The sequence below is a fragment of the Coptis chinensis genome, chromosome 9, assembly GCF_015680905.1.
Source record: "Coptis chinensis isolate HL-2020 chromosome 9, ASM1568090v1, whole genome shotgun sequence".
NCBI classification, from domain to species: domain Eukaryota; kingdom Viridiplantae; phylum Streptophyta; class Magnoliopsida; order Ranunculales; family Ranunculaceae; genus Coptis; species Coptis chinensis.
The window spans coordinates 3,781,453-3,805,265 of record NC_141464.1 but is presented as its reverse complement, the minus strand read 5'-3'; the positions used below and the strand labels follow the sequence as shown (position 1 = coordinate 3,805,265).

Genomic DNA, 23,813 nt, shown 5'->3' with positions numbered 1-23,813 from the left:
ATATAATTCCTTGTATAGCAATCTCGACGATAGCTAAGCATTATGCCATATAGTTTGTATTAACACCGAACCCTGCCATATAGGTGGTCTTCTTCATTTGCAGCAGGTGGCCTAAGGAAGTTGCATCGAACCCTGCAAGCTCAATCACCTCTTGTATGATTTCTGGTATCACCTAAGTTCCATTTACAATAAGATCGATCTGTAACTTTTGGCTCGACATCCTTTCAATTCCATATCATAAATGTTTAGGCTTGCTAAAAGAAGAGAAACACTGCTTAACCACCTATCTCACTAGATATCCAATTATAAAGAGAGCTCTTTATAATTTCCATTTGTTTAAGAACTTTCCTAAGTATTAAGATCATGTAAGGTTAAAGTGAATGAAATTGGTCGGCCAGTCGAAATTGCCCAAAGAATCACATTTGAAGAGAGAGTAACTGAACGAAATAAGTTTCACCTACAAGAGTTGGTGGACAAGAAGTAAGAACGACCGAGACCTGAAAGCACCGTGGCATGACTTGTTATAGTCAGTGGACATAATGCCACTGGCTATAATTTCACTAGTCATGCCACGTTGCTTTCAGATCTGGGTGGTTCTTACTTCTTATCCACCAACTCTTGTAGGTGAAACTTATTTCATTCAGTTACTTTCTCTTCAAATGTGATCCTTTGGGCAATTTCGACTGGTGGACCAATTTCATTGACTTTAACTTTATATGATCTCAATACTCGGGAAAGTTCAAAAACAAATGGAAATTATAAAGAGCTCTAATAAATCTTAAATTAAATGTTTTACCCATGGGGCTATCATGGAACTTCCTATTGTGTAATTAACATCGCCAAGAGCAGACAACAAAGTATGCATAAATTGTATCATCCGTCTGACATTAAGCTGCATAACATACAAAATATTACAAAATGAGCCACACAATAATTAGTTTGGCATTAGCATTAATCTAACTAGTTTGGTGGTAAACTCAAAACCACTGGAATCATGCTTATACACTAATTGCAGCTTATATGCTAATTGTTATGACAACAAACGACCTATATCATGATACATACTAATAAAGATGCAAGCTATAGTGTGTGTTTTTTTACGTGAGCCAATATCAAAATAAACGGGTTAATCTCAAAAAGTTGAGATTTTTCCTGCTTGCCTTTTATAAAAAACAAAGAATTAAGTATTGTCATGATTTTGGAACAAATAAAAACACAAACTTTATGCAATAACATTAACTACTGTCACCAAAACAAAGTCATACCCCACGATATATTAATCTGCTGCATACCAAAATACTCCTAAACTCAAACTATACAATATTCAAGTATATTGAGAGTGAAAAATACAAACGTTAGAAAAACTAGCACCTTTGAAGATATGGTAAAGTTTTGTAAAATGAGCTTCCATCAAACTTAAGTATATGAGTTACCAAAAAAAAAACTATATGAACAAAAACAAGTAGTACCTCAATATACTTGCCAACTCATCCTCTTCACCATCTTTGCCAACTTATTTAGCAGTAAGAAATGCAAAACCTCACAAAATTTGTTGGATCAATGGATTTTTCAGAGACCTGCTGTCACTTAGCGCAAATCTCAAGATGGTTTGTAGCCCATGCTTGCTTTGTACAAACGATTTTGCGAACTGAGAAGTACTCGTGATTGTGGATTTTATAAGGGTTTATAGTAGTCGGGATCCCCTAAACCAAGGCACTTGATAACTGTTTTAACTCTCTATCCACTTTCACAGCTGTGTTTGCATTGAACTCCCTAATTATAGATTTTTCAACACCCACAGTTAGGAGTGTAATAAAAAACTGTTGACCCATCACCCGGTAGGGGATCCGGTCTTCACCCGCCACCCAAACCCGCACCGACCCTACATCATTTCTATGCAGTCGGGCTATGGGTGTAGATTATATGCTAAAACCTAACTTGCAACCCGCCAGACCCACACCGTATCAAAAGCTGTTGACCCAACCCCCGTTGAGAAGCATAATTTCAAGACTCTAACTCTAATATTTTTGAATTTTGTTTGTTTATATTTTGTATAGGCAAAATCTAGAGTACGTTGGATTATGGGTACACATGTAATCTGGGCCCTCCACCAGCAAAAGGTGAGGCTGTATTGCATGGCAAGATACTAGATCTAGGTTGTCTTAGCCATGCGTACCGGTACAGCCAGCGCATGCTAGAATCCCTCTTTTATAATTAACTTTTGTAGGAATTTGGGAGATAAAAACTTATGAGTTCAACATCAATTTAAATATTCAAGTTTGAACATTGGGCAAATATTAAGAGTTCAAATTCAACTTTTAAATTTTGAAGAAGATGAATCATTCATCATTGTATTAATTTCGAATTCTTTTAGTTTATATTTTATTGTTTTGTACCATAGATCCTCGCTCCCATCTTTATTTTATCATGATGTGGACAATAATCAATTTACAAATGTTAAATCATGAAAAAGAAACTTCAAATCCTCAAATATGGTTTTGGGTTCAAGTTCAAGTTTTTGTTTTGTTTTTTTCTCATTGATTGATTATATTTTTTTTCTCTATGTTGTGAATTGGATAGATATTACCTGCAGAATTAGTATTAGAAAGTTTTTATTTTTGTAGGAAATAAGGATCTTGGTCAGAGCCCAATCAAAGCCTGAGCCCATGAGCTGAAGATGGCCATTTAAAGATGAACATATTGGGTGTTGACATTGTTCGCCCATGAGTGTACAACACATTTGTCTGAATTGTCTACACAAAAATATCCGAATGATATTCTAAACAAATCAAGCTCAATGATCTTTTTCAGCCAAATATAACTATATTATGTAAATTAGAAGTTCTCATCTTCAACAGAAGTAAAACTGGTTTATGCTTTCATATAGCAAACTCTACAATGATGAAAGGAATTATCTCCGCTTGAACTTTTTTGTCTACACAAAAGTTTATATCTGATTGTTTTGTAACAGAACTCTACATAGTGGTATCATGTGATAATTCTCATCTCTTCGAGTTTTGCAAGCATACACAGAAGCCTATTCAGATGATCTTGTTTTGGACATCCTCGATTTTCTTCAATATCTCCTATGGTGTTCTTCTATCTAGCTCATTAGCAATCTTCTTCTGCTCAACAGGAGACAGTGTTGAAAACTGCTCGCATAAATCACCATCAATCACATTCTGCAAAATTGTTTCACAAACATGATGGTTTATAACACCCTCATAGAAGAAAATAAACAATGCTTGATGGAGTGTATAACTAATCAGCGAGAGAAGACACTCAGCAGGCTCCATAAGAAATGACAGAACAAGTTGTTATATCACTACAGCCGTAAGTCCCTTGGTTGTGACCAATGGAAATGGTAGAACACTACCAATTCAACAATAACGTTAATGAAAATAAACGTAGCTCAATAAGAATCTCAACAAAAATGACATCCTATACATGGTTCATACAGTGTCCACAACAGCAAATCAGCCACATCGGTTGCAGTATCCTTCAACTCGCAAACTTCATTTTCATTATATTTCTAACAAATAGATCAAATGCATTACTAAAACAAAAAGTAAATCCCAGACAACTTGTAACACAAAGACCATATTGCATGACCACCATCTCAGGAATCTCAAAAGGAATATACGGGTTGAGGAATTAGAAATTACCTGCTGATTTGAGTGTGCTTCAAAATGCGGTGCCTTTGATCTAAGCTTTTTTGCCTGATCATATAGATTGTAATGGAGGTAATTGCAAAGTAGTAGGTTCAGAAGTGTGTCCTGCATCACCACCAAAATCTTAGTGATATACTCTAAGGTGCTTCACCAAAATAGCAGCTATTACTAATATACACACCTGACCCAACTCATCATGGCGCAATGTAGCAATCCGATGCAAGGCAAGAAGGTTTCTGGTGAGAAAAAAGCAACCAAGTGTCCAAGTTTGAGGAGATGGGGGAAAACATCAACAATTGTGGATCATGTATGCTACAGCAATTAAAAATTAAATATAAAGGCTCACTTGTATATAACTTACCCTCGAATTTCAGCAAGATCACCCGTTAATTCGTAACTGAGTGAGTAATAGAAGAACATTCTGGATGCTAAAACATCAACTGTTCTCATGCATTTAATTCCTTAAGCGACCAATGCTTGCTGAAGAACAAGCTTTAGCCTGGAAGAAAACTAAACTGGCCAGCCGCGAAAAAATAAGATAGTTGGGCAAAACTGAAACACGAGAAACAAACTGAAATAATTTCAGGAAACAAAAACAGAAAAGAAATGAAACATAATGAGTTTAACTTAAAAAATTGGAAGAGTTGCAAATTTTCACCTCACTCAACCTCTTCTGATCAATTAGAAAAATCAATACAAGCAAGTAGTAATAAATCTCGAGCTAAGGCAAGGATTGCTTCACTGAAGTTGCGGATGTTGCAGTATCGACTTCCATATCCTGCTCATCATCCTGCAACATAACAATATATATCAAACTATAAATTTGAGCTTAACAGTTAGTAGAGGGCCTGCAACAAATTTCCAAGGCTTGTTTATAACAGTTTTGTCTAAGGTCACTTGGAAATACCAGTTCAGTCAAAGTAGTTATGAGAAATGATCTTGTGAGATGTTAACTATTAGGTATTATATATTTCCCTTTCCCAAAATGATATTCCAAATATATATACCGATAATTTGAAGCGCCTCATTCTTTATTGGTCAAGAAAAAAGTTTTTCTTAAGCCTTCCTAGTCAGAAGAAATGTGGGCACCCACTTAGTTACCCCTCTTGTACTCTTCAAAATCCAATCTGGTCTATGCATCATTGATAAGCACAAACGGATAATCGTCTAGACACATGCCTTATCTAAATCCTTCCAAGGTGATATCCAAGAAATACCACAAGTAATTGTCCAATATTGCAAAGCATGTCTTTGTTTCCGTCACATCCCTAAAGTATGTAAGCAGTGAGACTATAAAACGGCATGCAAATATGCATGTGAAGATGCAGGAAACTTGACTGATGGTTAACAAAGATGTAAACCTTGCCATAAGAAGTTGTACATATAAATGTGTTTAAGAGAGTGTCATAACTAAACGTGTTAATCTCCAATTGTAATAATCTATACACTCCGTGGACTCACTAAGATATAGCTGTGGAGTTTTCCTACTTGACATTGCATAACATATATACTAATTAAGCATGCGTGAAAATAATACACAAGAAAACGAAGGGAAGAAATAAAGATACCTTTGGAAGATAAGCTGACAAACGAGTATGGGCTTCAGAACCGAGAATCAAAGCATAATTAAGGAATGCATGAAGAAGAGATGGTTTCAACTTGTTTCTCAAAGCAATGGTGAAACGAATTGCACGAACAATTTTGCGAACTGTAGAGAAAAAGGGGTTCTATGAGTTCCAAAAGGTCTTTAAAGTTCCAAAACCTAACCATCGAAGTTTGACCACCTTTTCTATTCACTTACAATACAGTTTAAAGTTCAACAACAAGGTTAATATCGGGGAAAAAAAAAGTTCAACAACAAGGTTCTATGAGTTGATAAAGTATGAAAACAGGAACAGAGAAAACTTTATTTCAGTATTACTTGACGACGAATATTGGTGCATTCAATAACCATGAGCTATGTGCCAAAAAAGACCCTATCGTTGGGCAAGTAACTTGTTTCGGTTTCTTGTACTTCTAGCCAGTCCTTTCCAACCTACTTTCTGATTTCAATATTTCCCACCCAAGTCTTTGTTTCCAATTCAACATTGCTTCTAATTAAAATTAGTAAAAGTCGAATAGCACCTTCCTACATTATTTTCCAACTCTCAATCTCTCATAGCAAAATTTTGGGAATAAATTGGGTAAATTGTACTGCTAATCTATAAGGAAAACTTCCTATATTCCCTCTATTTCATTCTCATTCCTTTATGGTCTCTTTTTCCTATTCCAAACAAATAACGTACTAGAGTGGTGAAAAACACCAATACTCCACAACGAAAAGATAAACATACACAAAAGGGCAGAACACGAGATAGTAAACTTCCACTAACTAAGAAAAAACAAAGTAAACTGATTGTACTAAAAAACAATATCATTATGGGAATATTAATATAAGAATAATCCACCATTGATTGACACACCAACAATTGTTCTTCACTCTCCCTAAAAAAACTAATTAATCAATAGTAACCCCAATTAGACAAAAAAAAACAAAGAATTTAAAGAGTGGTGTCTCATTACCAAAACTATCAAAACAATAGTAAACCGCTATATGATATAGAAAATTGGGACAACCACAAGGTATTTGTTTACCCCTCAACCTCTAAATCGAGTTCAATTAATTTGTTGCTAAGGTTGCAGCTGCATTGGGACAGTCTCTTGCATAGTGGCCATCAGCCTCCTTACAGTTGTAGCATTGGTTTCCGCCACTTGTGCTGCCACCATTGCGTCTAGCACTGCCACTGTTCTCATTAAAACACTTCCTACCCAGATGGCCATACCCACCACAAAAATAACACATGCCTCTTCCCCTGCAATTATTATTATTACAGTCTCTGGCAAAGTGACCAAAATCGCCACAGTTATAACAACCTTCGCCTTGGCCATCAACACTTTCCTTTGCAGTGCACTCACTAGCTCTATGGCCAGGATTCCCGCAGTAATGAGTACAAGAAACATCGCGAGTCACATAACCTCCATTATTACTATTAGCATCAATAGTAGCATTATTATTCTCTTGACAATCCCTAGCTCTATGCCTATGCTAACATGTAACAAGAACAAACGCTCTTAAAGTTCGAGTAATAGTATTATTGCAGTTCATGTAAGAATATCAGTGTTATCTTCAGTAGTACTTTGTAGATATTTCGTTTATTTCTAACACTAATTGCACATGCAATTCAATGATATAACCGTAAATAAAACACTGCTGAATTTAACAATGCTAGGTTCAAGCAGATATTATTAACTTGAACAAAACACAACATTCATACGGAGGAACCCATGAGATCTACTTTAATAAGAATGAAGACAGTATAAATGTTATGGCAAAGGTAATAAACAAGTACCTCTGTTTGAAAAACATCATATGCGCCATCCCCAGCCCCATCTTGTTGCGGTATATATCCACCCCCATGAAAATGAGGAGCGAAATCCTCACGTTTCCGCTTGCCATAAGACATCATAAAGAAATCCTGGATTTATTATCTATAATTTAGAATCGCAATGACTTCTAGATTACATTCATCAGAATTAACACATACAAGTTTATGTTTCCTTCAAAACATAACTGATAAACGATTAAAATGAATAGTCATACCTATGAAATGAACGATGAACTCAAAACGTAAGTAAAACTAAACTATTTAGGATGTTATTCGTTTATCAAAGTTTCTACTCTCAAGTCTATGAGATATAGTGGAGTAGAGTGATTCGTTCCACTCCTAGTCCTTTCCGTATGCTATGTTCTCACGTGTAAGTACTCTACTTAAAGTCAATGAGAGATTTACGAATGAGGCAATTAGACTACGATGCAACTACCCACAAAAAATGCAACTAGTCGGTTATCAAAATAACTAAGGGAATGCTACGTTGATTCGATGATAAGGAGTTAGAGGGGGATTGATTCCACCTCAACTCGACTTAATCCTATTAACGACGAATCGTCGTAATCCGAATTGAACTACTTCGTAGAACAATTGGTTCTTCCTAATCCCTAATTACACATGGCATTCCTACCAATTCATAACTAGCATGTGAACGATTAAACCCATTCTCATGGTGAACTAATCGTTTCTAGAGTGGAAAGGAAATTATGACGATTCTACGATAGTCGAATCAAGCTTTCATCAAGGCTTCTCAACCCCTCTAATGGAGGTTTAGCCGAGAATCATTACTAATCATTTCGATTAAATTTAAACTAAACATGATATAAAGAATTGAAATTTACTTAATTAAACAATAATGAAATCTAATTTAATGACTAAAATGCAATAAGGATGTGAATGAAATTGGATCTAGAAATGGAAATGACAAAAATCGAAATTGATAAAAATACTACTTTATTGATCTAATCAAAATGAAGAACAAGATTCAAAGGTTTAATCTAATACAATAATTGAAATGGAACTAAACTTAATTAATCTACATGAAAAACTAGATCTAGAATTTATTAATGGAGGCTACTAATCTAATCTATTTCTAGGTCTAATTATCTACCATTAACTAACTACCATTAACAAAGAGCTAAGCTTTTGTTTTTATACATCCAGATCCAAAAATCGTGCATGGGCTTGGAGCCATGTTTTGGGCCAGAGAATCAGGCCCAAAACCCAATTCTTTCAGTCCAAAAAGGCCTCTTCAGCTGCAGTTGGCTTCAACAGACTTTTTGTTCAGTTCTGCTCCTCTGATTGGATCAAGGTATAGACCATTGGAAAGCTCTTTCCGAGCCGGTCGTTTTGACATAAGGTAGGCCCCATTCCGAGGTCTTAGTCCAAAGATACGGCCTTCGAAAGTTCTGCTAACTTTTGCTCCTTTATCTTGCTAAAGTGGCACATTTCTGCACATAATGGACTTTGAAGCCTGAAATGCATAAAAACACGTAATCAATGTTAACTCTTAATTATTACTCATATAATTGGTCTAAAAGTATGATTATTAAGGGGTTAAAACTACAGTTTTGGGCTCTTATCAAACCACCCCAAACAGCATTTTGCTTGTCCTCAAGCAAAGATGAGAAATTAACATAAGTGACCAAAAATGGAGTTCTATCTACTTCTCGTTTCGCCGAGTGCGATTGTATTGACCATATGCAACAAGGCCTTAAACCACTAGGAATTCCTTAGTGGACGAGTTTTTTCCAATGAAGGTACTCACAAACTTCATCTATACTACAACGACTAAGAAATAAAACTATTGTTTCCTTATTCATGCTCTAAATTAACTATACCTCTCATTAGCAATGCATATAGAGTAATCAAGTCGAAACCTAAGCTAATATATGCATAATAATCAATCATCTACGAATAAACATATATACAATGAGTAATACGATGAAATGTCTAGCAGGTCCATTTCTGAAACTCGGAATAGCGTCCTTAAGTAGGTTCTCACAATAATAGTCAAGATACAACACTCTGATTTTTCCACTCAAGTTCCGCTACTCCAGTGTGCAGTGGGCACACTTTACCTTACAATCTCAATGACAACAAGGAAGCCGGAGTCGATCAAACAAATATGCCACTTACTATCACACTAACCTATTCCTAATTGAGCTAGAGGTCTTTATTAGGTGTTACGGGGATTAGGACATGGTTTAAGAAGGAAGGAAATGGATATTCAAAAAGGACAAGTCTGAGATAATAGAGTCTTCATATTATGTAACTTAGAGAAAACCTTGTTATTTACTTTTGCTTCTACACTTTGTTTCCATCCTTAGCCATATATTTTTTTTTTCTTTGGCTTTTGACTCCCTTTTATTTTATTTTTTTGGAGTTTTTATTTTTCTTTTCTTTGGATGGAAACTTCTTTTCTTTATTTTCTGAAGCAATTAACTAACTTTTGTTTACACAGGTTTTTCTCTTCTTCTTTCTTCCTCATTCTATTCTCAGACTTATTCTAAATTGGGTAGGTTGATTTATTTATTTATATATATATATATATATATATATATTATTATGTTTTTGTTTTGTAACAGGGTAAAGGGATTGTGGTTTATAAAAGGCTAAAGAAAGGCTCGAGGCTTACTAATTAGCGAAAATAATTCTTAGGTTTGAATTTCTGGCTATATCGATCCAAAGAGGGCCTAAATTCTCGCTTAGGATATGGCATAGTGATCAAGCAAGTGGACGTGTGATATCTCTATCCGGATTTTACTTCTCCCTTGTGTCATTTCTCAAATGTTTTCGCTCATATAAGGCTTTAGGCTATATTCTCACAGGATTTGTAGAAAGTACTCTAGCCTAGATTTCAGAAACTTACTGCTAACAATCATAGATACTCATGTAATATATTTATAGATAGATGCAAAGATTATTACCTATATATTAACCTAAGTTTCTAACAATTATTCGATCGATGCAAAGCTCACGGAGACTTCTAGATTGTTAAGAGCATGGAGAAAGAAAACAATACCAATATTCCTAAGTGTATAGCATAACTTATTTATTTATATTTTTGAAATTTTGAAATTTTAACTAGAAAACAAATGCATATTATACCTATCTATATCCTAACAGATGCCTTAATTACACGTGTTTCTATGCCCCCCCCCCCCCCAAACAAAAAAGCATGCTTTGTCCTCAAAGCATTTAAATAAAGAGGGTAGGAAAAATACCATTGAAACGCGTGAAATTCAATAATATCTGCAAAACAAAGTTAGAACGTACTAATATAGGAAATAAAAACTGACACAACTCTATACGAAGTTCTACCCATTATGGGGTTAACAAGAATGAAATTGCTTGGGACATAAGCGCATTACTAACTAGAATGAAAACTTACCTTATCCCCCCATTTACTCATCATCTTACTCATCCTCTTCTTCCATAAAGAAGTGAGGTTCCTTCGTCTGCCATGCCATGATAATTTGCCGGGCTTCCCGCCATTTATCATCTATGATTGCTAACCTATTAAGAGCCACTTGGTCCGGACGGGGTGTAGGGTGCAACCAGATGGGGTTGTATCCTCCACCCTTGCCAAGTCATTGCGGAAAAGATCGAATAATACTATTGGTGGGTCGTGATGCGATTAATCGACATGAATCCAATCCGTGAAGCGTGTACAAAAAATAGGAAAGAAACATAGCATAATACGAGAAACTAGAACGGGCATAAGAAGGTACTTATGCCTCATGCTATGGGATCGAGCTAAACTAGACATCAAGGTTCGGGGAAGGTCATGACACATACGTCCCGTGGCTAAAGCAAGGAAGACGCTGCAAGTGGCATCATTCACAGAAGAAAAACGCCATTCCCCTAAAATGTTTAGCATGATCCAAAATATAACAGTTCCTATGTTAATGGACAGGCTACCAAAGGCTACGTTATATTCCCCTTGGTCCTCAATACGGAAAATGCCCGCGCCATACGACTCATGCAAAAACTCGTAAGTGTAGACATACATATTATCGACCCAATAGCACCATGGGTCTTGTATTTCAGCGGGCATAGCAAGTCCAAGAACAAATGCTAGCAAGAACCTGGTAATTTCCATTGGTTCATTATCAATGTTGATGGAGAACACTTGTTCTCCATCTGGTCTTTCAAAGAAAATGCAGTTATCGTAAAAATAAGATGCTAGTGTTGGAGAATAAAGTACATCCGGTCTTACCATAAAGCGGCTCCCCACAAATGTGATGATCGCTTCGAAAACCAAGCACCATAAGTAGTGCTTTGGAACAAATCTTCGAAAGACTGTTCCGGTATCAATGTTGGAGATGTCATCTCAAAATTATGCTTTGGAATAGCTGCGAATGATCCGGATACTACGCGCGAAAAATTGGAAATTTTCTGGTCCACGTTAGTTAGGGCGCGAGTGCGCTCTGATAGGGCGTGAGTGCGCTCGGAGTTGCAGAAACTCAGAAAATGAGCCGAAACGAGGGAATCGCGGGAGTGAAAGGTGAGTGATGGAGTTTATGTGTAGTGTGAGTTGTGAGGATAGATTGTATCAAGTTTATATAGGTTTAAAGTTGCTAAAATGGATCGGGAAGTTGCCAAAACTAATTACGGCAGTTTTCAGAAATCCTAAAATTTCCAAACCCAAAAACGGAAACAACTCATATCCTTGATTCTAATTCAAACCCAGTATCTTTTAGGTTGATTTTATGATAGAATGTACCTATTTAATCTAGATTTCATCCTACAATGATATTCAATCATAGATATGCCTACACGGCCATATTTTCACCTTGACTCCGCAATAAATTCTAACACGATGGTTATTCAAATAATGCTTGAATTGATAAAACCACCCCCAAACAAGTTGGGAAGGTGGGATCAATATGAAACAACCACTCATACTGAAAATAACCCCTTATATTAAAAATTTCATTCGGAGTACATTACACTACAAAATTCAAATTACGGAAATAAACTTGCATTAAAATAAATAACAATAATGAAATTACAAATAACAAATAACATCAAACTATACTATCCCTAGCTACTCCGAACCGTGGCGCGGAGGGAACATGCTCCGAGATCGCTTCCCCCGAGCTCTGAAGAGCCGGCACCATTAGCCCGCCGGCGACGACGCTCGTGCTGGATGGTGTGTCCTCGGAAGGAGAGTCCCCGAGGTGGGAATCGAGTCGACATCTCATCCGTGGCCGCGCTTGAGCTTCTAGCTCGGCTCCATCTCTGTTCCCCCCTCTCGCCCTCTCTCTCTGGTAACACGGAGCTCGGTTGTGATGCATCGTTGCTGTCGAGTCCGGAGGTCTTCACAGATAGTGTTCAGCTTAATGCATGCCTCGATGGATCACAGCCATGCGTTACGATCCGCCCAAAGACTCTCCAAGGCATCCGCGTCAAAACAGGTCAAGTCCTCCTCATCCTCGGAGGCATCCTGATGTCCCCCAGCCTCCTCGGCATTCTCAGCTCCTCCATCCTTTTCTTCTTCTTCTTCTCTATCCTCAGCCAATCTCCAAACCCTTGGACACACTCCTTATAGATGCGAGGGTTACGGTGGAGAGTGATGTATGTCCGATCAGTCGCCTGAGCTGCTCTCAACTTGAGCATGATCTTTGTTATCAACACAGGGAGAGGGGCAACAGTCCTCCCTACTCCCCTAATCATGCTCAGTAAAAACTCTAAGATGCAGAAATCATACTTCCGCTCCTGGAGTATCCATAAGATATGGAGGCACTTCAGGCCGATATCGCCCGACCTTCCCTTCCTCCGGGCGTTCCACCAATCCACCGAAAGTAGCCGTTGGTTGGTCCTCAGGGAAGCCTGTCGAACACAATGCGATCTCGCATTGTAGTCCCCTCCAATAACTGTCTCGTGCATCAATGGTTCTACCCCATTATCTTTGGGACTCCTGCAGGTGACATCGGATGGATTCTAGGCGTAATGCCTAGAATCTCAACCAACAACCGATCGTCACTTCCTTCCTCTTCTTAAACACAACTACAAAAAATCCTAGTCCCTTCCAACTCCCTCAGATCGTAGAACCGTCGGACTAAGTCCTCGTGGTAATAAGCCTCGGTCGAAGTACCACAAGCTACTCTAGTCTCGAAAGTGATCATCTCACACCGTAAAACGGCGCGAAGTGGTCGGCGGTAAAAGCTTGCTCCGGCAAAATTCGGCGTTGTTGAGCCATTGGAAGTTTGGAATGTAGTGGGGGTTTGAATGTGATGTGGTGGTGGGATTTTAATAGACCGGTTGATGCAAATGGTGGTGGTGGTCGAAAGGTGGTGCGCAAAGACTAAAATTTTGAATTTTGGGTGGTTTTAGTGATGGAAATCGGTAGTGGTGGTCGTCGGTGGTGTTTGGAATTGATTTGGGTTGGGATTTGATTTGGGGGCGTGGGTTAATTTAGGTTTTCTTTTTATTATATTTTTTATTTGTTTCAAGCTTTTGGGCGTTAATGGCGGAATGGAGGAAGAAGAAACGCTGACCGGTGGTGGAGGTAAAAGCGCGGCGTCTTGCCCTCAGCTGGTTGGGCCCAAGCCCAAAATCGAATTTTTGTGTATTTTTTTTCCGATTTTTCGCGAACTTCAAATCAAAATTGGCGCTTTGTTACCGGTCCGATTTTTGCGAATGAGATATGGAAATGATCAGGAGAGAATTTCCAATCCAATCATCCATAAAACACTCCATTCCGACCGTGGATGACATATAAGATAGTGGAAAACGCCTCGGAGTGCGTGCATGACGTTACGTTATGCGAACAATTGAAATCCAAATTCATGGATTATGTCAACCCGAATCGTAATACAATAAAACGGCCTAAGCAACTCTAATGGGACATAAATATTTAGTACGGAAACACGAACACCCCACCCCCAAACAAATTTTTTACAACGGCTTAGAAAATTTGTTTTAGCGATGGTCTTTTAAAGTCAGATTCCCGAGACTTCCTAGGTTACTATGCTTTATATATATATATATATTTAATTTTAAAAAGAAAAACTATAAACAATAAAGACATAATTCACCCCATAGAGAAACATAACTAAAAAATCCGAGAAAACATGCAAGAGTGGAAAACGTGAATTATGTTTAACCGTGGACTTAGGATCCGGTACTTACAGCCACACACTCCATAGGGAGGGCCCAGTTACCTTAATGGTGTACTCACCAATATATGAAAATGAAAGGAAATGCACCAAACACAAAAGTTGAGTCGTTTATAGTCAGATACTCGAGACTTTATCTAGATGTATGTATGAACATGCAGTTTATCATATATCAACAACCGAAATAGTTGTGGATCATTCCATAAATAAATATCCCAGAAAACATATCTAAACACAATCAAGCACCAAGATTTCCTATGACTCAACCTAGTGAAATGAAAGCTTAAGTCGGATAACCTTATTACGTAACCTAGCATGCCCCTTCTTTTTCATTTTTGAATGAGTGGGTGTTCTAGTAAATAAGTGTGGAAAAGTGAATGGTTGTGGAGAATATGGTGGATATGGATAAGTTGTAGAAAGATAGCCCATAAGCAATGAGGATGTGGTTTTAAGCAAAAACTCATTCATTGTGTGTGTAGGGACTGTCTCAATTTTGAAAATGAAGGTGTCAAATGGTTTGTCCTTCAGAGTAGTTGTTCACTTTCGGTGGATTTAAAAAATTATGAAGCACGAAAGAAAAACAACAGGATCGAGTGCAAACTCGAGATTCCTTTGAAAGGGTGGAAGGAGGGGAATCGAGGTGGATGTTGTGCAAAGTAGTTCTTGATAGGGTGATTCATCACCTGCTCGAAGAAACTCCTCGAATTGCTCATCTAGATTGGTCATATCCTCGTTACTATGATAGTTCTTTATATCTTTGAGAAAGTCATCTATCTCCTCCTCATCCGTAATATGTGTATCGGCTAGTGTAGGGATGGAATTGTTGGAGTATGATCTTCCAAAGGAAAGAAATTTGGGCATATGATTATCATGGAACGTGTTGTTGAAATAATCTCGAGCAAAGCTCTCGATCATGCTAACCTCTCCATCCATAGACGAATCGGGTAACTGTGTCTTTGTTTTAAAAACATTGACTTCAACAGCAAGATGGCCAAAAGACATGGACATTGAACCATCACGGCAATTAATGAGCGCATTGGCAGTTGCCAGAAAAGGACGCCCTAAGATGATCGGGACCGAGTCATTAACGAACTTCTGTGTCGAGGATGACAAAATCAGCCGGATAGTAAAAATCCTGAATTTTACCAGAACATTTTCGACGACACCCTTAGGATACTTAATAGACCGATCAGCTAATTGCAACGTCATTCTAGTGGGTTGCATCTCGTCTAGACCTATTTGTCTATACAAATAAAACGGGAGTAAGTTGACACTAGCCCCCAAGTCTAATAACGCGGTCGTCGTATAGGAATCTCCTAAGGTGCATTATACAGTAGGACGACCAGGGTCCTTGTACTTAACAATTCCATTATGTTCCGATAGAGTTGGAAATTGTTACGTTAAAAGGCGTCTTTTGGTATATTGGTCTTACGCCTAGTAGTACACAATTCCTTAAGAAACTTAGCATGGTGTGGTAGCTTTTTTATAGCTTCGAGGAAGGGAAGGTTTATAGTTAGATTCTTGAAAACATCCCTAATCTCCTCGTAATTTGTATCCCTAGTTAACTTGGCTAATTTTTGTGGAAACGGTGGTTTCTGTCTATATTTAGCAATGGTATTACCTGGGTGTTTAACCGTGGTGTCCTGTTTCTTAGGTTGTGTTGTAACTGGTACCTCTACAGTGGTAGGCTCTTCAGTTTCTATTTCGGTATCTAGTAATATAGCAGGTGTAGGGGCTACTGGTGGGGTAACTATAGGCATAGTTACTTTGTTATCAACCACTCTACCGAATCGGAGGGGTGGTGATGGCCTTTAGCTCACCTACATTTTCATACTCATTACTAGTATTATTGGTTACCTCAAAGGCTGTATTGTTGTTTTAGGATTAGATATTTTGTTACCTGGAAACACACCTTTGGGTTGGGCTTTATCTTGAGCCAACTGTTTGGTTAAATTATTAACGGATTGTAGAAGTTGTTGGTTAGATTGAGCCATGGTTTGGAAAAGTTTTTGGCTCACTTGTATGAAGGTGTCAAGACGATCCGGTTGTGTGGATGTAGTGGTCACGGGTGGTGTGACTGGAACTATTTCACATGAATTATTTATGGGTGGATTTTGGTAGTTATTATTTATCGGAACGATACCTCTATTAGCATTAAAATTATTATAACTATTTTGACCTTGTGCTTGACCTTGTCGAGGTTGCACTTGGTTGTTATAATTATTAAAATTCCCCTGACCCTGTCCTTGTCGTAGTGGGGTTTGGTTAAAGCTGTGCGTAGGCCTAACATATTGATTATTGTACCCTTGAGGTGTGACGTTTTGGTTATTTCTCCAACCGAAGTTGGGATTTTGTCTCCAAGGGGCGTTAGGTTCACTATTAATGGAACAAGCTTGTTCATAGGCAATAGGACAGTGTGAGTCGGGATGCTCAGGGCTCCAACAGAAACTACATGGATTTGAATTTACATTCATGACGGGGATTGGCTTTTGTTGTCTGTGAAATGGCCTCTACCTTTTTTGTGAGGGATTCAATTAGAGTTTTAAGCTCAGGATCTGATTTAACCTCAAACATACTGGTAGCCTTAACTGTGGAAGAAGAACTAGCGGAGCGGGAGTAATCGTCACTACCCCCCCAGTTGTTATTTCGCTTAGTTTGGTCCTCTAAAAATTTATAAGCCTCCGAAGCTCCTTTGCTTAAGAAACTACCCCCATTCATTATGTCAAGGACTTCTTTATGGTGGTGTAGAAGTCCTTTGAAAAAGGCACGAACTAACGTGTCTTTCGCTAAGTTATGATGTGGACACTCTATAAGGAGATCGGTGAAACGATTCCAAGCCTCTGAAAATGATTCATGAGGATTTTGTCGAAAAAAATGAATCTTGGAAAGCATTTCATCCGTCTTTAGGGGTGGGTAAAAATGTTCCATAAAGAGCTGAACAAGTTTAGCCCACGAGTCCACAGAATTAGGCGTTTGGGCAGTTAACCAAGACGCCGCCTTATCAGCTAAGGTGAAAGGGAATACCCTTAATTTAATTTGTTCTGTACCAACCGTAGGATGGTGGAATGTTGTTAGGACTTGTTCAATCCTACGCATGTGCTGATAAGGTTTTTCATGGTCTAATCCATGAAAAACGGGTAACAAATTAAAAATATTTGGAGGGATTCGGAAATCCCCCGCTGGGTCTGCTAGAACGATGCAAGATTTGGGGCTATCGCTCAAAGCTTTGTAGAAGTCAGAGAGAGGAGTCTCTCTTTCTTCCGCCATTATATCAGGTGGTGTATTTGAAATAGTAGCTAGAGGTGTAGTGTGTGGTAAACTAGATAGACTTGATTGTTGATGTTGTTGTGTATTTACGTTCGGTGTTTTGTTCGCCGCACCTTAACCTCATACAAGGCTAAGACCAAACTTAGCTAAACACGCCAACACTCCAAACAATTCGATATACTAGTATAAACCTCTAACGAGAGATGCGAGGTGTGGAAGAAAGGAGTACCTGATTGGTCCTTGCTTTCGCTTATGAATAGCGTCTTGTTTACGCTTTGTTCGTTGTATATAGCGAGTTAGAACACTGAAAAATATGAAAGAGCAAAGTTCGAAATAAAACCGGCCGAAATCCAAAAATTTAACCGCGTGGCACGCCAAATAAAAAGTAATTTTTTCAAATTACAGTGTTTTAGCGGTCGCTCTATGTCCATGAGTTAGGTGGCTCAAGGAAGGAGGCATCAAGGTGTAATTTTTACCCGAATTTTTCAACTCTGAAAATGGACAACCACGCGATGAATCAAACAATGGTGGGTGGGTGAAATGGGACTTTAAGAACAAGACTAATACTACGAAAACAATACGAAAAGTGAAACTAAGATGGCGGTAGCCATTTGATAAACGATTAAAATGAATAGTCTTACCTACGAAATGAACGATGAACTCAAAACGTAAGTAAAACTAAACTATTTAGGATGCTATTCGTTTATCAAAGTTTCTACTCTCAAGTCTATGAGATATAGTGGAGTAGAGTGATTCGTTCCACTCCTAGTCCTTCCGTATGCTATGTTCTCACGTGTAAGTACTCTACTTAAAGTTAATGAGAGATTTACGAATGAGGCAACTAGACTACGATGCAACTACCCACAAAAAATGCAACTAGTCGGTTATCAAAATAACTAAGGGAATGCTACGTTGATTCGATGATAAGGAGTTAGAGGGGATTGATTCCACCTCAACTTCGACTTAATCCTATTAACGAATTTAATCGTAAGTAATCCGAATTGAATCGCTTCGCAGAACAATTGGTTCTTCCTAATCCCTAATTACACATGGCATTCTTACCAATTCATAACTAGCATGTGAACGATTAAACCCATTCTCATGGTGAACTAATCGTTTCTAGAGTGGAAAGGAAATTATGACGATTCTACGATAGTCGGAATCAAGCTTTCATCAAGGCTTCTCAACCCCCTCTAATGGAGGTTTAGCCGAGAATCATTACGCAATCATTTCCGATTAAATTTAAACTAAACATGATATAAAGAATTGAAATTTACTTAATTAAACAATAATTAAATCTAATTTAATGACTAAAATGCAATAAGGACAGGAATTGAAATTGGATCTAGAAATGGAAATGACAAAAATCGAAATTGATAAAAATACTACTTTATTGATCTAATCAAAATGAAGAACAAGATTCAAAGGTTTAATCTAATACAATAATTGAAATGGAACTAAACTTAATTAATCTACATGAAAAACTAGATCTAGAATTTATTAATGGAGGCTACTAATCTAATCTATTTCTAGGTCTAATTATCTACCATTAACTAACTACCATTAACAAATAGCTAAGCTTTTGTTTTTATACATCCAGATCCAAAAATCGTGCATGGGCTTGGAGCCATGTTTTGGGCCAGAGAATCAGGCCCAAAACCCAATTCTTTCAGTCCAAAAAGGCCTCTTCAGCTGCAGTTGGCTTCAACAGACTTTTCATCCACTTTTGCTCCTCTGATTGGATCAAGGCTTAGCCCATTGGAAATCTCTTTCCGAGCCGGTCGTTTTGACATAAGGTAGGCCCCATTCCGAGGTCTGAGTCCAAAGATACGGCCTTCAGAAGTTCTGCTGACTTTTGCTCCTTTATCTTGCTAAAGTGGCACATTTCTGCACATAATGGACTTTGAAGCCTGAAATGCATAAAAACACGTAATCAGTGTTAACTCTTAATTATTACTCACATAATTGGTCTAAAAGTATGATTATTAAGGGGTTAAAACTACAGTTTTGGGCTCTTATCAATAACCAAGCCCTACCCCAAAAGAAAACAAATAAACATATTTAAAGAAAGAGTATAACCTGCGTCGTGGGTTGAGGAGGACTCCCTCTCTCCCCTTCCTCCCACCCTTTGACATAAGCTACAAGATTCAAACCTAATTACTACCAATAGCTTGAAGATAGATATATGCTCTATCCTTGGCCAATGCCACTAAACTCACCGACATTAACGTCTACTCCAAAAGGCCTTTGGTTCATCCAAGGAGAAGGTGCTTGCTGCACAAACAATAAATGAATTTCAAATCTTAATGGTCAATGCTAGAAACTACTAACAAAAATGCCCACATCAATAGCTTTAAAAACTGACCATATACGGACTAGGCATCCAAGGTTTCACCTCATTCAGAGTAACACTCTCATGTCCAATACTATAATCACTAGGTGTGGGAAGTTGATACATCGAATTCTCCCCACTTTCTGGCAACAGCGTTTGTACCATTCCAGGGGCGTATGAACCATCCCTGGTAACGGCGTTTGCATTGGAGTCTGTAATGGCGTCTAAAATCCAAAACCCAAAACCCAAATTCCCAATCAACTAACAACCTAAAACTAACTAAAAAATCATAAATAAAATTAACTTTAAGGTCGTTACTGGTAGATAGAGCATCTTGGCAGTGGGCATTTCATACTCTTCAGTGGGCTTATAAGGTACATTAAGATCATGAATAAGTGTAGGACCAACACCACGTGCACCATTAGTAGGTAATTTAGGTACAGTTGATCTTTCTATTGGTCCTAGCTCCCATCATTAACACACCGGCAAACTTGAGTTCTGCAATTGAAAAGAGGTGGTGACACTCAAATATAACTTGATATAAAATAGCTAGTAAATGCACCCATATACAAGGTAACCAAGTAAGCAACACATGGACAAATTATATATAAGAATCAAAGTAAAAGTAAAGCATCGACGTGATATTTGACTGTAAAATATATAAACACCTAGTAAAATGAATAAAGCAAATATGTAATTTTTTCCAAAGCATAGGTGGTGCAGAAGATTAGCGAGCAATCAATTCGATTCTTAATATAAATACCAATGTTTAAGATCTATATTCAGTTGCAAGTGCACAAACTGAAATGGAATATATAGTTCGAGCAAACATGGGAGAGGGGACATGTTTGAAGGAAAAAATAGGTGTTAATATGAGAGTAGATCCCAAACAAGTTATAGCTGGTAAGCACCAGTCATACTGCTACATATGCCACCTGCAATTAACAATTATATGCCCCTACATTGTTGTTTTAGACATCTGATGTGTTGCCTACAAAAGACATCTTAAGCTTAAGCTTCAGCATACAAGGACAACTAGACTAACAAATCTGTCATGAGACACCTTAAACTTCTAAGGCAGGCTCATTTTGTAGTTTTCCTAGATATACCACGCTCAAGGAAATAAAAAACATAAAAATTAACCTGCTCAAGGGGTCTACTATTTCAGTTTTCCTAGTTATTCTTCCATCCAACCATTGATAAATGCATCAATGCATTGGACAATGCTCTACTACGATGGATCGATGTTAGAACACCCCCAAGATCTCACTAACCACCCACATACAGATAAAATATCCATCCTTATTGATAAAACATAAAATGAATAGTTTACCTACGAAATGAACGATGAACTCAAAACATAAGTAAACTAAAACTTTCTTATGAGCCTATATTTATCAAAGTTTCTACTCTCAATTCTATCGAAATAAAGTGGAGTAACAAATTAGTTCCACTCCTAGTTCTCTAGCATGGAATGTTTTATAGTCTAATTTGTCGGTCTTAAGTCTAATGAGAGCTTTACGAAGGGTGTTATACTACGATACCTATATGAAATTGATTATGTTGAATTTAACTATGAATGCTATGGAAATATGATTGTTTTTTAATCTAGATAAAGGATTAGAGGGAATTGAATCCACCTCGAATCCAACTTAATAACCTAGCATAGATTCTTGTATCTCAATTCTTACGTTCTTTACGGCAAGAAATTCGAGTTCTAATCCCTAGTGTTCATGGCATTTCTACCGAATACTAACTAGCATGTAAGGTCGTCCACCCATTCTCATGGCGAATCACGACCTTCTAGAGTGGAATAGATTCTACAATACTTCTACACTATACCACTAACTTTTCATCAATGCTTCATCAACCCCTCTAATGGAGGTTTTATCCTTGAGTCATCAAACCATCATTTCCCATTGAATTATAACTACTCATCATATTAAAATTCTAACTTAACTAAATTAACTAACAATGTTTCAATCTACTTAACTACGAAATGATAATCAACAAGAATTAAAACTAGATCTATAAATTGAGATGACAAAAATCGAAATTGACAAAATAACTATTTTATTTATCTAATCAATCAAGAACAATGATTCAAAGACTTAATCTAAAACAAGAAGAATTGAAATAGAACTAAAACTTAATTAATCTACTGAAAACTAGATCTAGAATTATCTATATGGTTTTAGGTCTAACTAGCTACCATTAACAAAGAGTGAAGCTTTGGTTTTTATACTTTCAGATCCAAAAATCGTGCATGGGCTTGGAGCCATGTTTTGGGCCAGAGAATCAGGCCCAAAACCCAATTCTTTCAGTCCAAAAAGGCTTCTTCAGCTGCAGTTGGCTTCAATAGACTTTTCGTCCACTTCTGCTCCTCTGATTAGGTCAAGGCTTGGACCATTGGAAATCGCTTTCTGAGCCGGTCGTTTTGACATAAGGTAGGCCCCATTCCGAGGTCTGAGTCCAAAGATACAGCCTTCGGAAGTTCTGCTGACTTGTGTGTTGTTTCTGCCCGCGTCGACTTTTCAGCTTTTGACCGGGCTTTAGAAAGGCTTTGTCTTCTTGAATCTTGGCCTTTAATCATGGAACTCCTTAGTAACCGACCTTTGCTCCTTTATCTCGCTAAAGTGGCATATTTCTGTACATAATGGACTTTGAAACCTGAAATGCATAAAAACACGTAATTAGTGTTAACTCTTAATTATTACTCACATAATTGGTCTAAAAGTATGACTGTTACAGGGTTAAAACTACAGTTTTGGGCTCTTATCAAACCACCCCCAAACAGCATTTTTCTTGTCCTCAAGCAAAGATGAAAAATTAGAATAAGTGACCAAAATGGAGTTCTAACTACTCGTTTACTGAGAGTGAGATTGCATTGACCATATACAACAAGGCCTTAAACCACTAGGAATTCCCTAGTGGACGAAGTTATAACCTCGTGAGAGTTTTCCAATAAAGGTACTCACAAACTTCAACTATACTAGAACGACTAAGAAATTAAACTATTGTTTCCTCATTCATGTCCCAACTATCTATACATCTCACTAGCAAATGAATAAGAATAACCAAGTTAAAACCTAAGCTAATATATGCATAATAATCAATCATCTATGATACTGAATATAAGTACTATGAGTAATACTATGAAATGCCTAGCGTGTTCGTTTTGAAAACTTCGAAATAAGCGTCCTTAAGTAGGTCCTCACATAAATGTCAAGACAAAACCACTCTGATTTTTCCACTCAAGTTTATTTACTCCGATTAATGCGGTGGGGCACACTTTACCTTACAATCTCAACGACAACAAGGAAGCGGAGTCGATCAAACACATCTGCCACTTACTATCACACTAACCTATTCCTAATTGAGCTAGAGGTCTTTATTAGGTGTTGTGGGGATTAGGAGATGGTTTAAGAAGGAAGGAAATGGATATTCAAAGGACAAGTCCGAGATAGTAGAGTCTTCATATTATGTAACTTAGAGAAAACCTTGTTATTTACTTTTGCTTCTACACTTTGTTTCCATCCTTAGCCATATTTTTTTCTTTTTTTTTTGGCTTTTAACTCCTTTTATTCTATTTTTTCGGAGTTTTTATTTTATTTCTATTTTTATTTTTATTTTCTTTGGATGGAAACTTCTTTTCTTTATTTTCTGAAGCAATTAACTAACTTTTGTTTACACCGGTTTTTCTCTTCTTCTTTCTTCCTCATTCTATTCTCAGACTTATTCTAGATTGGGTAGGTTGATTTTTTTTTTTATTTATTTTTTTTTTGTTTTTGTAACAGGGTAAAGGATTTGTGGGTTATGAAAGGCTAAAGAAAGGCTCAGAGGGGCGACTAGCGAAAAATAATTCATAGGTTTGAATTTCTGGCTATATCGATCCAAAGAGGGCCTAAATTCTCGCTTAAGATATGGCATAGTGATCAAGCAAGTGGACGTGTGATTTCTCTATCCGGATTTTACTTCTCCCTTGTGT

The 23,813-nt window shown here is 37.5% G+C and overlaps 1 protein-coding gene, 1 non-coding gene and 1 pseudogene across 2 annotated transcripts in view; 1 reads left to right on the top strand and 2 right to left on the bottom strand.

The window, feature by feature from the left end:
• Window positions 1-3,086: 3,086 nt before the first annotated feature.
• LOC147474441 (putative 26S proteasome non-ATPase regulatory subunit 3) lies at window positions 3,087-6,671 on the bottom strand (annotated as a pseudogene).
• A 301-nt stretch (window positions 6,672-6,972) lies between these two features.
• LOC147474439 (uncharacterized) overlaps window positions 6,973-23,813 on the bottom strand; it is a 33,260-nt gene continuing 16,419 nt past the window's right edge. Inside the window, exons 2-7 of the mRNA XM_086585083.1 lie at window positions 20,144-20,286; window positions 19,988-20,049; window positions 19,859-19,919; window positions 19,713-19,767; window positions 19,573-19,631; window positions 6,973-7,186 (exon numbers count right to left, since the gene is read on the bottom strand). Of these exons, the coding sequence (XP_086441209.1) occupies window positions 6,980-7,186; window positions 19,573-19,631; window positions 19,713-19,767; window positions 19,859-19,919; window positions 19,988-20,049; window positions 20,144-20,286 (587 nt within the window). The 3' untranslated portion in view covers window positions 6,973-6,979. The remainder of the gene's footprint in view (window positions 7,187-19,572; window positions 19,632-19,712; window positions 19,768-19,858; window positions 19,920-19,987; window positions 20,050-20,143; window positions 20,287-23,813) is intronic.
• Window positions 17,015-17,118, top strand: LOC147474440 (small nucleolar RNA R71). Its single transcript, XR_015209972.1, has one exon. It is a non-coding gene; the product is annotated as a small nucleolar RNA R71 (small nucleolar RNA).